This window comes from Oncorhynchus keta, chromosome 7 (genome assembly GCF_023373465.1).
Source record: "Oncorhynchus keta strain PuntledgeMale-10-30-2019 chromosome 7, Oket_V2, whole genome shotgun sequence".
Taxonomy (NCBI): Eukaryota; Metazoa; Chordata; class Actinopteri; order Salmoniformes; family Salmonidae; genus Oncorhynchus; species Oncorhynchus keta.
This window is the reverse complement of record NC_068427.1, coordinates 55,644,687-55,659,686: the sequence shown is the minus strand read 5'-3', so window position 1 is coordinate 55,659,686 and position 15,000 is coordinate 55,644,687. Positions and strand designations below refer to the sequence as shown.

The 15,000-nt window shown below is 46.5% G+C and overlaps 1 protein-coding gene and 1 long non-coding RNA gene across 3 annotated transcripts in view; both read right to left on the bottom strand.

The window, feature by feature from the left end:
• Window positions 1–15,000, bottom strand: part of ehhadh (enoyl-CoA, hydratase/3-hydroxyacyl CoA dehydrogenase) — a 35,794-nt gene that overhangs the window by 3,592 nt on the left and 17,202 nt on the right. The window contains exons 7-9 of the mRNA XM_052523292.1: window positions 6,729–7,070; window positions 1,785–1,987; window positions 796–1,475 (exon numbers count right to left, since the gene is read on the bottom strand). Coding sequence (XP_052379252.1) covers window positions 796–1,475; window positions 1,785–1,987; window positions 6,729–7,070 — 1,225 coding nt within the window. The remainder of the gene's footprint in view (window positions 1–795; window positions 1,476–1,784; window positions 1,988–6,728; window positions 7,071–15,000) is intronic.
• Window positions 1,997–3,924, bottom strand: LOC127931260 (uncharacterized). Of its 2 annotated transcripts, none has more exons than XR_008140558.1 (3): window positions 3,360–3,924; window positions 2,962–3,121; window positions 1,997–2,881 (listed from the first exon to the last, which is right to left on the bottom strand). It is a non-coding gene; the product is annotated as an uncharacterized LOC127931260 (long non-coding RNA). The 2 variants fall into 2 exon arrangements; XR_008140557.1 differs by having other exon boundaries at window positions 2,962–3,041.

Sequence of the window (15,000 nt, the reverse complement as noted above, 5' to 3'; positions counted from 1 at the left end):
CATCCATCCATCCATCCATCCATCCATACCAACCACCCATCCATACCAACCAACCACCCATCCATCCATACCAACCAACCAACCACCCATCCATACCAACCAACCACCCATCCATCCATCCATCCATACCAACCACCCATCCATCCATACCAACCACCCACCCATCCATACCAACCACCCATCCATACCAACCAACCAACCACCCATCCATACCAACCACCCACCCACCCATCCATCCATCCATCCATCCATCCATCCATCCATCCATCCATCCATCCATCCATACCAACCACCCATCCATACCAACCAACCACCCATCCATCCATCCATACCAACCAACCACCCATCCATACCAACCAACCATCCATACCAACCAACCATACCAACCACCCATCCATCCATACCAACCATCCATACCAACCAACCACCCATCCATACCAACCAACCACCCATCCATCCACCCAACCACCCATACCAACCACCCATCCATCCATACCACCCACCCATCCATACCAACCAACCCGGCAGGTAGCCTAGCAATTAAGATTGTTCGGCCAGTACCCGAAAGGTCGCCGATTCGAATCCCTGAGCTGACTAGGTGAAAAAAATATGTTGATGTGCCCTTGAGCAAGGCACTTAACCCTAATAGCTCCTGTAAGTCTCTCAGGAGAACAGCGTCTGTTAAATGACTAACATGTAAATATAAAGCCATCCGTCAATTCGTCAGTCATATTTATTTTATAAAGCCTTTTTAACATCAGCAGTTACACAGATTTAAAATCATTACAGCTTTACCTGTAAGCCTCCAGGAAGATGTGCACCCAGGGGTCGGACCGCGCCACCCTGCCTCCAGGCCCGTCATACTGGTACCATCCCCTCCCCGTCTTCTGGCCCAGCCGGCCTGCCTCGCACACCTGGTCAGGTAGCGGGCTGTACCGTCGGCCCTGGCGTGTCCTGGTTGACTCCACCCCTGGCCCTGTAAGCCCCGCCTCCTTCCTGATCCTCCAGCCCACATCCAGCCCTGATAGGTCAGACATCCGGAACACGCCCATGGGGAAGCCAAACTCCTCCAGCGCCTCGTCCACCTGCTGGGGCGTGGCTCCTTCCTCCAACAGGAAGTTGGCCTGTTCCAGGTACGGCTTCAACATCCGGTTACCCACAAACCCCGGACAGTTGCCCACGGCGACGCTGACTTTCCCCATCCTCTTGCCCAGCTGCATTGCCGTGGCGACCGCCTCCGGAGATGACCGCGGACCATACACCACCTCCAGCAGCTTCATGACGTGGGCCGGAGCAAAGAAGTGCATCCCCACCACCAGGCCAGGGCTCTGGGTGACGGCAGCGAGCTGGTCGATGTCCAAGCCAGAGGTGTTGGAGCAGAGCAGGGTCCCAGGTCTACACACAGAGGTCAGATGCCTAAACACCTGCAGCTTCAGGGACATGTCCTCAAACACCGCCTCGATCACCAACTCCACCTGAATGATTGATTGATGATTGATTGACAGATGAGATGGACTGAAACACACAGACAGATGAGATGGACTGATTGATTGAGTTCGATTTAACATATACAGACAGTACATGCATCTAGGATAACACAATATACTATTTTAGTACCTTAAAATACATGATATAATTACAATACACAATATAATTAAAATACACGATATATAGTATAATTACAATACACGATAATTACAATAGACGATAATTATAATACACGATAATTACAATACATGATAATTACATAACATTATAAAATGCAGAAACAAAACTAGTTGTACCTCACGAACGTCCTGCAAGTTAGAGCTGAAGGAGATAACCCCTGGGGGTGTGGCCAAGCCTCGCCGCCCCGCCTCTCTCTGCAGCATCGCCGGAACCGCCTGACTGGCCTCTGCCAGCTGCTTCTCTTGGGTCTCCACGGCAACCACAGAGATGCCCGTCAGAGCCAGTGCCACAACGATGCCACGCCCCATGGTACCCAGACCTGGAGACAAACAACACCGAGGACACGAGGACTTACAGAGCCTTCAAAGTATTCACGCCCCTTGAGGTTTTCCACATTTTGTCTGAATTTAAAATGGATTTAAATTGGATTTAAATTGAGATTTGTCATCACTGTCCTACACACAACACCCCATAATGTCAAGATGGAATTATGTTTTTAGAAATGTTTACAAAGAAATCAAACAAATTAAGCCGAAATGTCTTGAGTCAATAGGTAAGTATTCAACCCCTTTGTTTTGGCAAGTTCAGGAGCACATAATGAGTGGACTCACTGTGTGTGTAATAACAGTGTTTAACATGATTTCTGAATGACTACCTCATCTCTGTACCCCACACATATAATTATCTTTAAGGTCCCTCAGTCCAGCAGGGAATTTCAAACACAGATTCAACCACAAAGACCAGGGAGGTTTTCCAATGACTCACAAAGAAGGGCACCTATTGGTAGATGGGTACAAAATGAAAGGCAGACCTTGAATATCCCTTTGAGCATGGTGCAGCTTTAATTACATTTCGGATGGTGTATCAATACACCCAGTCACTACAAAGACACAGGCGTCCTTCCTAACTCAGTTGAAGGAGAGGAATGAAACCACTCAGGGATTTTCACCATGAGGCCAATGGTGACTTTAAAACAGTTACAGAGTTTAATGGCTGTGATGGGAGGAAACTGAGGATGGATGAACAACATGGTAGTTACTCCACAATACCAACCTAATGACAGAGTTTAATGGCTGTGATGGGAGGAAACTGAGGATGGATTAACAACATGATAGTTACTCCACAATACCAACCTAATGACAGAGTTTAATGGCTGTGATGGGAGGAAACTGAGGATGGATGAACAACATGGTAGTTACTCCACAATACCAACCTAATGACAGAGTTTAATGACTGTGATGGGAGGAAACTGAGGATGGATCAACAACATGATAGTTACTCCACAATACCAACCTAATGACAGAGTTTAATGGCTGTGATGGGAGGAAACTGAGGATGGATGAACAACATGGTAGTTACTCCACAATACCAACCTAATGACAGAGTTTAATGGCTGTGATGGGAGGAAACTGAGGATGGATCAACAACATGATAGTTACTCCACAATACCAACCTAATGACAGAGTTTAATGACTGTGATGGGAGGAAACTGAGGATGGATCAACAACATGATAGTTACTCCACAATACCAACCTAATGACAGAGTTTAATGGCTGTGATGGGAGGAAACTGGATGGATGAACAACATGGTAGTTACTCCACAATACCGACCTAATGACAGAGTTTAATGACTGTGATGGGAGGAAACTGAGGATGGATCAACAACATGATAGTTACTCCACAATACCAACCTAATGACAGAGTTTAATGGCTGTGATGGGAGGAAACTGAGGATGGATGAACAACATGGTAGTTACTCCACAATACCAACCTAATGACAGAGTTTAATGGCTGTGATGGGAGGAAACTGAGGATGGATCAACAACATGATAGTTACTCCACAATACCAACCTAATGACAGAGTTTAATGACTGTGATGGGAGGAAACTGAGGATGGATCAACAACATGATAGTTACTCCACAATACTAACCTAATGACAGAGTTTAATGGCTGTGATAGAAAACTGAGGAAGGATCAACAACAAGGACATATACAATACAACACATTACTGAGTACCACTCTCCAATACAACACATTACTGAGTACCACTCTCCAACACAACACATTACTGAGTACCACTCTCCAATACAACACATTACTGAGTACCACTCTCCAATACAACACATTACTGAGTACCACTCTCCAATACAACACATTACTGAGTACCACTCTCCAATACAACACATTACTGAGTACCACTCTCCAATACAACACATTACTGAGTACCACTCTCCAATACAACACATTACTGAGTACCACTCTCAATACAACACATTACTGAGTACCACTCTCCAATACAACACATTACTGAGTACCACTCTCAATACAACACATTACTGAGTACCACTCTCCAACACAACACATTACTGAGTACCACTCTCCAACACAACACATTACTGAGTACCACTCTCCAATACAACACATTACTGAGTACCACTCTCCAATACAACACATTACTGAGTACCACTCTCCAATACAACACATTACTGAGTACCACTCTCAATACAACACATTACTGAGTACCACTCTCCAATACAACACATTACTGAGTACCACTCTCCAATACAACACATTACTGAGTACCACTCTCCAATACAACACATTACTGAGTACCACTCTCAATACAACACATTACTGAGTACCACTCTCACTACAATACATTACTGAGTACCTCTCTCCAATACAACACATTACTGAGTACCACTCTCCACTACAACACATTACTGAGTACCACTCTCCAATACAACACATTACTGAGTACCACTCTCCAACACAACACATTACTGAGTACCACTCTCAATACAACACATTACTGAGTACCACTCTCCAATACAACACATTACTGAGTACCACTCTCCAATACAACACATTACTGAGTACCACTCTCCAATACAACACATTACTGAGTACCACTCTCCAATACAACACATTACTGAGTACCACTCTCAATACAACACATTACTGAGTACCACTCTCCAATACAACATATTACTGAGTACCACTCTCAATACAACACATTACTGAGTACCACTCTCCAACACAACACATTACTGAGTACCACTCTCCAATACAACACATTACTGAGTACCACTCTCCAATACAACACATTACTGAGTACCACTCTCCAATACAACACATTACTGAGTACCACTCTCCAATACAACACATTACTGAGTACCACTCTCCAATACAACACATTACTGAGTACCACTCTCCAATACAACACATTACTGAGTACCACTCTACAACAATACAACCACTCTCCAATACAACACATTACTGAGTACCACTCTCCAATACAACACATTACTGAGTACCACTCTCCAATACAACACATTACTGAGTACCACTCTCCAATACAACACATTACTGAGTACCACTCTCCAATACAACACATTACTGAGTACCACTCTCCAATACAACACATTACTGAGTACCACTCTCAATACAACACATTACTGAGTACCACTCTCCAATACAACACATTACTGAGTACCACTCTCCAATACAACACATTACTGAGTACCACTCTCCAATACAACACATTACTGAGTACCACTCTCAATACAACACATTACTGAGTACCACTCTCCAATACAACACATTACTGAGTACCACTCTCCAATACAACACATTACTGAGTACCACTCTCCAATACAACACATACAACACATACTGAGTACCACTCTCCAATACAACACATTACTGAGTACCACTCTCCAATACAACACATTACTGAGTACCACTCTCCAATACAACACATTACTGAGTACCACTCTCCAACACAACACATTACTGAGTACCACTCTCCAACACAACACATTACTGAGTACCACTCTCAATACAATACATTACTGAGTACCACTCTCCAATACAACACATTACTGAGTACCACTCTCCAATACAACACATTACTGAGTACCACTCTCCAATACAACACATTACTGAGTACCTCTCTCCAATACAACACATTACTGAGTACCACTCTCCAATACAACACATTACTGAGTACCACTCTCCAATACAACACATTACTGAGTACCACTCTCAATACAATACATTACTGAGTACCACTCTCAATACAATACATTACTGAGTACCACTCTCAATACAACCCATTACTGAGTACCACTCTCCAATACAACACATTACTGAGTACCACTCTCCAATACAACACATTACTGAGTACCACTCTCCAATACAACACATTACTGAGTACCACTCTCCAATACAACACATTACCGAGTACCACTCTCCAATACAACACATTACTGAGTACCACTCTCCAATACAACACGTTACTGAGTACCACTCTCCAATATAACACATTACTGAGTACCACTCTCCAATACAACACATTACTGACTTGTTTCAGGATGTGTCACATGTCAGTACTTTACAGGAGAGGAATTTCAATGTAAAACATGTGTTTTTATATCAAAATGCTATTTTTGGCAGAAATGCGTTCTGGAACATGTGAACCCTCATGTGGCTTAATAACAGACTTGACTGCCATCTGTAAACACGAATACAAGTTTTCAATTACGAGCATAGCTGGTTTAGCCACAGAAAAAGGCAGGAACCTTTCCGCTAGCCATGATTGGCTGAGATAATGGATGGGCTGAACATGCAGAGAGATGAGTTTGGATTGGTCTGCCATGTAGCACACTTCTGTCTATAACATGAGCTGCTCAGTATGTAGTAGGTAATCATTTATAAACCCGGATATTTTGAAAGATATCACGAAGAACTGCACAAGTGTTGCTAATGTTTTCAACTTCCTGGAGGACTGAGTTTGAAATCAGTGGAATGCCCGGTGGAAGCAGAGTATGATAGCCAAGTAGGTGGAGAAAAATTTGTGGCGATTGATTGCAAAATAATGAGGAGGGAGTCGAACAGAGAACACAAAGAAGAAGGCTGTTGTATAAAACACCTGTATCCTGATTACATCTTCAAACTAAGGACAGAGAGGGAGAAGTGTTCATCCATAACAAACCTTTAGTCTCGAAACCCTGGATTTAAGAGTAGACTTCAGTGAAATAGAGGTTACCCCTCTCACCAATAACAGCAGCTTTGCTGATGGTTCTGGCAGCGCTGTTGTCCCAGCTCGCCCCACTAGGCAGACTCCACTTCCCCACCACCCTCTGGGAGAAGAAGGCATACTGCAGAGCTCGGGCCTGGCCGCTGTTGAACAGGGTGGTCAGCAGGTCCCTCTCCTTCTCCATACCCTGGGTGTAAGGTAGGGAGGCAGCCGCCATCAGAGCCTGAACACAGGCCACCGGAGCCAGGGCACCTCGGGAGCGCTGCCGGACCTTGACCATGGCTTTGTCCAAGAGGGAGTCAACGTCTGGGGGGCAGGGGCACGGCAGGGTGCTCAGACGACGGGAGTCCAGGGGCTGGCCTGAAACACACACAGAGGAGATGGCCTGAAACACACACAGACAGATGAGATGGCCTGAAAACACACACAGACAGATGAGATGGACTGAAACACACACAGACAGATGAGATGGACTGAAAACACACAGACAGATGAGATGGACTGAAACACACAGACAGATGAGATGGACTGAAACACACAGACAGATGAGATGGACTGAAACACACAGACAGATGAGATGGACTGAAACACAGACAGATGAGATGGACTGAAACACAGACAGATGAGATGGACTGAAACACAGACAGATGAGATGGACTGAAACACAGACAGATGAGATGGACTGAAACACAGACAGATGAGATGGACTGAAACACACAGACAGATGAGATGGACTGAAACACAGACAGATGAGATGGACTGAAACACAGACAGATGAGATGGACTGAAACACAGACAGATGAGATGGACTGAGACAGATGAGATGGACTGAAACACACACACAGAGATGGAGATGAGATGGACTGAAAACACACAGACAGATGAGATGGACTGAAACACACAGACAGATGAGATGGACTGAAACACAGACGGACAGATGAGATGGACTGAAAACACACAGACAGATGAGATGGACTGAAACACACAGACAGATGAGATGGACTGAAACACACACAGACAGATGAGATGGACTGAAACACAGACAGATGAGATGGAGATGGACTGACAGATGAGATGGACTGAAACACACTGAGATGGACTGAAACAGACAGATGAGATGGACAAACACAGATGAGATGGACTGAAACACACAGATGAGATGGACAGATGAGATGGACTGAAACACAGACAGATGAGATGGACAAACACACAGATGAGATGGACTGAAACACAGACAGATGAGATGGACTGAAACACACAGACAGATGAGATGGACTGAAACACAGACAGATGAGATGGACTGAAACACACAGACAGATGAGATGGACTGAAACACAGACAGATGAGATGGACTGAAACACACAGATGAGATGGACTGAAACACAGACAGATGAGATGGACTGAAACACAGACAGATGAGATGGACTGAAACACAGACAGATGAGATGGACTGAAACACACAGATGAGATGGACTGAAACACAGACAGACACAGATGAGATGGACTGAAACACACAGATGAGATGGACAAACACAGACAGATGAGATGGACTGAAACACAGACAGACAGATGAGATGGACTGAAACACACAGACAGATGAGATGGACTGAAACACACAGATGAGATGGACTGAAACACAGACAGATGAGATGGACTGAAACACAGACAGATGAGATGGACAGATGAGATGGACTGAAACACACAGACAGATGAGATGGACTGAAACACAGACAGATGAGATGGACTGAAACACACAGACAGATGAGATGGACTGAAACACACACAGATGAGATGGACTGAAACACAGACAGACAGATGAGATGGACACCATGAAACACAGACAGATGAGATGGAAAACACACAGACAGATGAGATGGACTGAAACACACAGACAGATGAGATGGACTGAAACACACAGATGGACACACAGATGAGATGGACTGAAACACACAGATGGACACACAGATGAGATGGACTGAAACACACAGACAGATGAGATGAGATGGACTGAAACACACAGACAGATGAGATGGACTGAAACACACAGATGAGATGGACTGAAAACACAGACAGATGAGATGGACTGAAACACACAGACAGATGAGATGGACTGACTGACAGATGAGATGGACAAACACAGACAGATGAGATGGACTGAAACACAGACGGACAGATGAGATGGACTGAAAACACACAGACAGATGAGATGGACTGAAACACACAGACAGATGAGATGGACTGAAACACACACACAGATGAGAAGGACTGAAAACACACACAGATGAGAAGGACTGAAACACAGACAGACAGATGAGATGGACTGAAACACAGACAGACAGATGAGATGGACTGAAACACAGACAGATGAGATGGACTGAAACAGACGGATCAGATTCCAAACCCTGACTAAGTTTCAACAGTTTCAAGCTTTAGGCACTGATGAGCATTCACCCTAAACTCTACTGATTCCCACTCAGTAGCACTGAGGAGCATTCACCCTAAACCCTACTGATTCCCACTCAGTAGCACTGAGGAGCATTCACCCTAAACTCTACTGATTCCCACTCAGTAGCACTGAGGAGCATTCACCCTAAACCCTACTGATTCCCACTCAGTAGCACTGAGGAGCATTCACCCTAAACCCTACTGATTCCCACTCAGTAGCACTGAGGAGCATTCACCCTAAACCCTACTGATTCCCACTCAGTAGCACTGAGGAGCATTCACCTAAACCCTACTGATTCCCACTCCGTAGCATTCACCCTAAACCTACTGATTCCCACTCCGTAGCATTCACCCTAAACCCTACTGATTCCCACTCAGTAGCACTGAGGAGCATTCACCCTAAACTCTACTGATTCCCACTCAGTAGCATTCACCCTAAACCCTACTGATTCCCACTCAGTAGCACTGAGGAGCATTCACCCTAAACCCTACTGATTCCCACTCAGTAGCACTGAGGAGCATTCACCCTAAACCCTACTGATTCCCACTCAGTAGCACTGAGGAGCATTCACCCTAAACCCTACTGATTCCCACTCAGTAGCACTGAGGAGCATTCACCCTAAACTCTACTGATTCCCACTCAGCTACAGCACTGAGGAGCATTCACCCTAAACCCTACTGATTCCCACTCAGCTACAGCACTGAGGAGCATTCACCCTAAACTCTACTGCACTGAGCACTGAGCATTCACCCTAAACTCTACTGATTCCCACTCAGTAGCACTGAGGAGCATTCACCCTAAACCCTACTGATTCCCACTCAGGAGCTGAGGAGCATTCACCCTAAACCCTACTGATTCCCACTCAGTATGAGCATTCACCCTAAACCCTACTGATTCCCACTCAGTAGCACTGAGGAGCATTCACCCTAAACCCTACTGATTCCCACTCAGTAGCACTGAGGAGCATTCACCCTAAACCCTACTGATTCCCACTCAGTAGCACTGAGGAGCATTCACCCTAAACTCTAAACTCAGTAGCACTGAGGAGCATTCTGATTCCCACTCAGTAGCACTGAGGAGCATTCACCCTAAACCCTACTGATTCCCACTCAGTAGCACTGATGAGCATTCACCCTAAACCCTACTGATTCCCACTCAGTAGCACTGAGGAGCATTCACCCTAAACCCTACTGATTCCCACTCAGTAGCACTGAGGAGCATTCACCCTAAACCCTACTGATTCCCACTCAGTAGCACTGAGGAGCATTCACCCTAAACTCTACTGATTCCCACTCAGTAGCATTCTGAGTAGCATTCACCCTAAACTCTACTGATTCGCACTCAGTAGCACTGAGGAGCATTCACCCTAAACCCTACTGATTCCCACTCAGTAGCACTGAGGAGCATTCACCCTAAACCCTACTGATTCCCACTCAGTAGCACTGAGGAGCATTCACCCTAAACCCTACTGATTCCCACTCAGTAGCACTGAGGAGCATTCACCCTAAACCCTACTGATTCCCACTCAGTAGCACTGAGGAGCATTCACCCTAAACCCTACTGCACTGATGAGCATTCACCCTAAACCTACTGATTCCCACTCAGTAGCACTGAGGAGCATTCACCCTAAACCCTACTGATTCTACTGTAGCACTGAGGAGCATTCACCCTAAACCCTACTGATTCCCACTCAGTAGCATTCACCCTAAATCCTACTGCCCACTCAGTAGCTGAGGAGCATTCACCCTAAACTCTACTGATTCCCACTCAGTAGCACTGAGCACTGAGCATTCACCCTAAACCCTACTGATTCCCACTCAGTAGCACTGAGGAGCATTCACCCTAAACTCTACTGATTCCCACTCAGTAGCACTGAGGAGCATTCACCCTAAACCCTACTGATTCCCACTCAGCTACAGCACTGAGGAGCATTCACCCTAAACTCACCCTAAACTGAGGAGCATACTGATTCCCACTCAGCTACAGCACTGAGAGCATTCACCCTAAACCCTACTGATTCCCACTCAGTAGCACTGAGGAGCATTCACCCTAAACCCTACTGATTCCCACTCAGCTACAGCACTGAGGAGCATTCACCCTAAACCCTACTGATTCCCACTCAGCTACAGCACTGAGGAGCATTCACCCTAAACCCTACTGATTCCCACTCAGTAGCACTGATGAGCATTCACCCTAAACCCTACTGATTCCCACTCAGCTACAGCACTGAGGAGCATTCACCCTAAACCCTACTGATTCCCACTCAGTAGCACTGAGGAGCATTCACCCTAAACCCTACTGATTCCCACTCAGCTACAGCACTGAGGAGCATTCACCCTAAACCCTACTGATTCCCACTCAGTAGCACTGAGGAGCATTCACCCTAAACCCTACTGATTCCCACTCAGTAGCACTGAGCATTCACCTAAACCCTACTGATTCCCACTGTAGCACTGAGGAGCATTCACCCTAAACCTACTGATTCCCACTCAGTAGCACTGAGGAGCATTCACCCTAAACCCTACTGATTCCCACTCAGTACAGCACTGAGGAGCATTCACCCTAAACCCTACTGATTCCCACTCAGTAGCACTGAGGAGCATTCACCCTAAACCCTACTGATTCCCACTCAGTAGCACTGAGGAGCATTCACCTAAACCCTACTGATTCCCACTCAGTAGCATTCACCCTAAGTAGCACTCACCACCTAAACCCTACTGATTCCCACTCAGCTACAGCACTGAGGAGCATTCACCCTAAACTCTACTGATTCCCACTCAGTCGCACTGAGGAGCATTCACCCTAAACCCTACTGATTCCCACTCAGTAGCACTGAGGAGCATTCACCTAAACCCTACTGATTCCCACTCAGTAGCACTGAGGAGCATTCACCCCCTAAAGTAGCACTGATGAGCCACCCTAAACCCTACTGATTCCCACTCAGTAGCACTGAGGAGCATTCACCCTAAACCCTACTGATTCCCACTCAGTAGCACTGAGAGAGCATTCACCCTAAACCCTACTGATTCCCACTCAGTAGCACTGAGGAGCATTCACCTAAACCCTACTGATTCCCACTCAGTAGCACTGAGGAGCATTCACCTAAACTCTACTGATTCCCACTCAGTAGCACTGAGGAGCATTCACCCTAAACCCTACTGATTCCCACTCAGCTACAGCACTGAGAGCATTCACCCTAAACTCTACTGATTCATTCACCATTCAAACCCTACTGATTCCCACTCAGTAGCACTGAGGAGCATTCACCCTAAACCCTACTGATTCACTCAGTAGCACTGAGGAGCATTCACCCTAAACCCTACTGATTCCCACTCAGTAGCATACAAACCCTACTGATTCCCACTGAGCACTGAGAGCATTCACCCTAAACTCTACTGATTCCCACTCACTGAGGAGCATTCACCCTAAACCCTACTGATTCCCACTCAGTAGCACTGAGGAGCATTCACCCTAAACCCTACTGATTCCCACTCAGTAGCACTGAGGAGCATTCACCCTAAACCTACTGATTCCCACTGATTCCCACTGATTCCCAGTAGCACTGAGGAGCATTCACCCTAAACCCTACTGATTCCCACTCAGCTACAGCACTGAGGAGCATTCACCCTAAACCCTACTGATTCCCACTCAGTAGCACTGAAGAGCATTCACCCTAAACCCTACTGATTCCCACTCAGTAGCACTGAGGAGCATTCACCCTAAACCCTACTGATTCCCACTCAGTAGCACTGAGGAGCATTCACCCTAAACCCTACTGATTCCCACTCAGTAGCACTGAGGAGCATTCACCCTAAACCCTACTGATTCCCACTCAGCTAGCACTGAGGAGCATTCACCCTAAACCCTACTGATTCCCACTCAGTAGCACTGAGGAGCATTCACCCTAAACCCTACTGATTCCCACTCAGTAGCACTGATGAGCATTCACCCTAAACCCTACTGATTCCCACTAGCACTGAGGAGCATTCACCTAAACCTACTGATTCCCACTCAGTAGCACTGATGAGCATTCACCCTAAACCCTACTGATTCCCACTCAGTAGCACTGAGGAGCATTCACCCTAAACCCTACTGATTCCCACTCAGTAGCACTGAGGAGCATTCACCCTAAACTCTACTGGAGCACTTCACTAAACCCTACTGATTCCCACTCAGCTAGCACTGAGGAGCATTCACCTAAACCCTACTGTTCCCACTCAGTGCACTGAGGAGCATTCACCCTAAACCCTACTGATTCCCACTCAGTAGCACTGAGGAGCATCCACCCTAAACCCTACTGATTCCCACTCAGTAGCACTGATGAGCATTCACCTAAACCCTACTGATTCCCACACTCACTGAGGAGCACTCACCCTAAACCCTACTGATTCCCACTCAGCTACAGCACTGAGGAGCATTCACCCTAAACTCTACTGATTCCCACTCAGTCGCTGGGCCACTGAGGAGCATTCACCCTAAACCCTACTGATTCCCACTCAGGCACTGAGACTTCACCTCCCTACTGGCTCTGGGCCAGTAAACCCTACTGATTCCCATCAGTAGCCACCAAACCCTACTGCCCACTCAGTAGCACTGATGACAGATTCCCACTCATCACTGGCTCTGGGCCAGTTCCCACTCAGTAGCACTGAGGAGCATCATGGCCACCAAGCACTGAGGAGCACTCACCCTAAACCCTACTGATTCCCACTCAGGACAGACTCATCACTGGCTCTGGAGCATTCACCCTAAACCCTACTGATTCCCACCAGTAGCACTCACAGGAGCATTCACCCTAAACCCTACTGATTCCCACTCAGTAGCACTGAGGCATTCACCCTAAACTCTACTGATTCCCACTCAGTAGCACTGAGGCATTCACCCTAAACCCTACTGGTAGCACTGATGAGCATTCACCCTAAACCCTACTGATTCCCACTCAGTAGCACTGATGAGGAAACCCTACATCAAAACCCTACTGTTCCCATAACACTGAGGAGCATTCATCCTAAACCCTACTGAACATGCACTGAGGAGCATCCCCTAAACTCTACTGAACAGCACTGGTTCACCCTCTGAGCTACACTGTTCACCCTAAACCCTACTGATTCCCACTCAGCTACAGCACTGGGAGCATTCACCTAAACCCTACTGACCCATGTCACTGAAGAACATTCACCCTAAACCCTACTGATTCCCACTCAGTAGCCTGGTTCACCCTAAACCCTGAACATGTTCCCACTCAGTAGCATCCACCCTAAACCCTACTGATTCCCACTCAGTAGCATTCACCTGGTTCCCACTGAAGCATGAGGAGCATTCACCTAAACTCTACTGATTCCCACTCAGTGGCATTCACCCTGAACATGTTCCCACTCAGTAGCACTGAGGAGCATTCACCCTAAACCTACTGTTCCCACTCAGTAGCACTGAGAACATGTCATCCCTACTGATTCCCACTCAGTAGCACTGGTTCTCTGAACCCACTCAGTAGCACTCATCACCCTAAACCCTACTGATTCCCACTGAGGAGCATTCACCCTAAACCCTACTGATTCCCACTCAGTAGCACTCCAACAGAGAACAATAGCAGTGAAGAGAAGAGGATGGCCAGATCTAAACCCGGTTAAAAGCCTCTTAATTCCTCTTCCTGTCTCCAGTGACATGGTGAGACAGTAGTGGGATGAGATCAGAGCAGCTCTGTTGAGGTAGACTCATCTCTGGCTCTGGGCCAGTTAGTGGGTCATCATGGCCACCAAGCCTTAAAGGGACAGACTCATCACTGGCTCTGGGCCAGTTAGTGGGTCATCATGGCCACCAAGCCTTAAAGGGACAGACTCATCA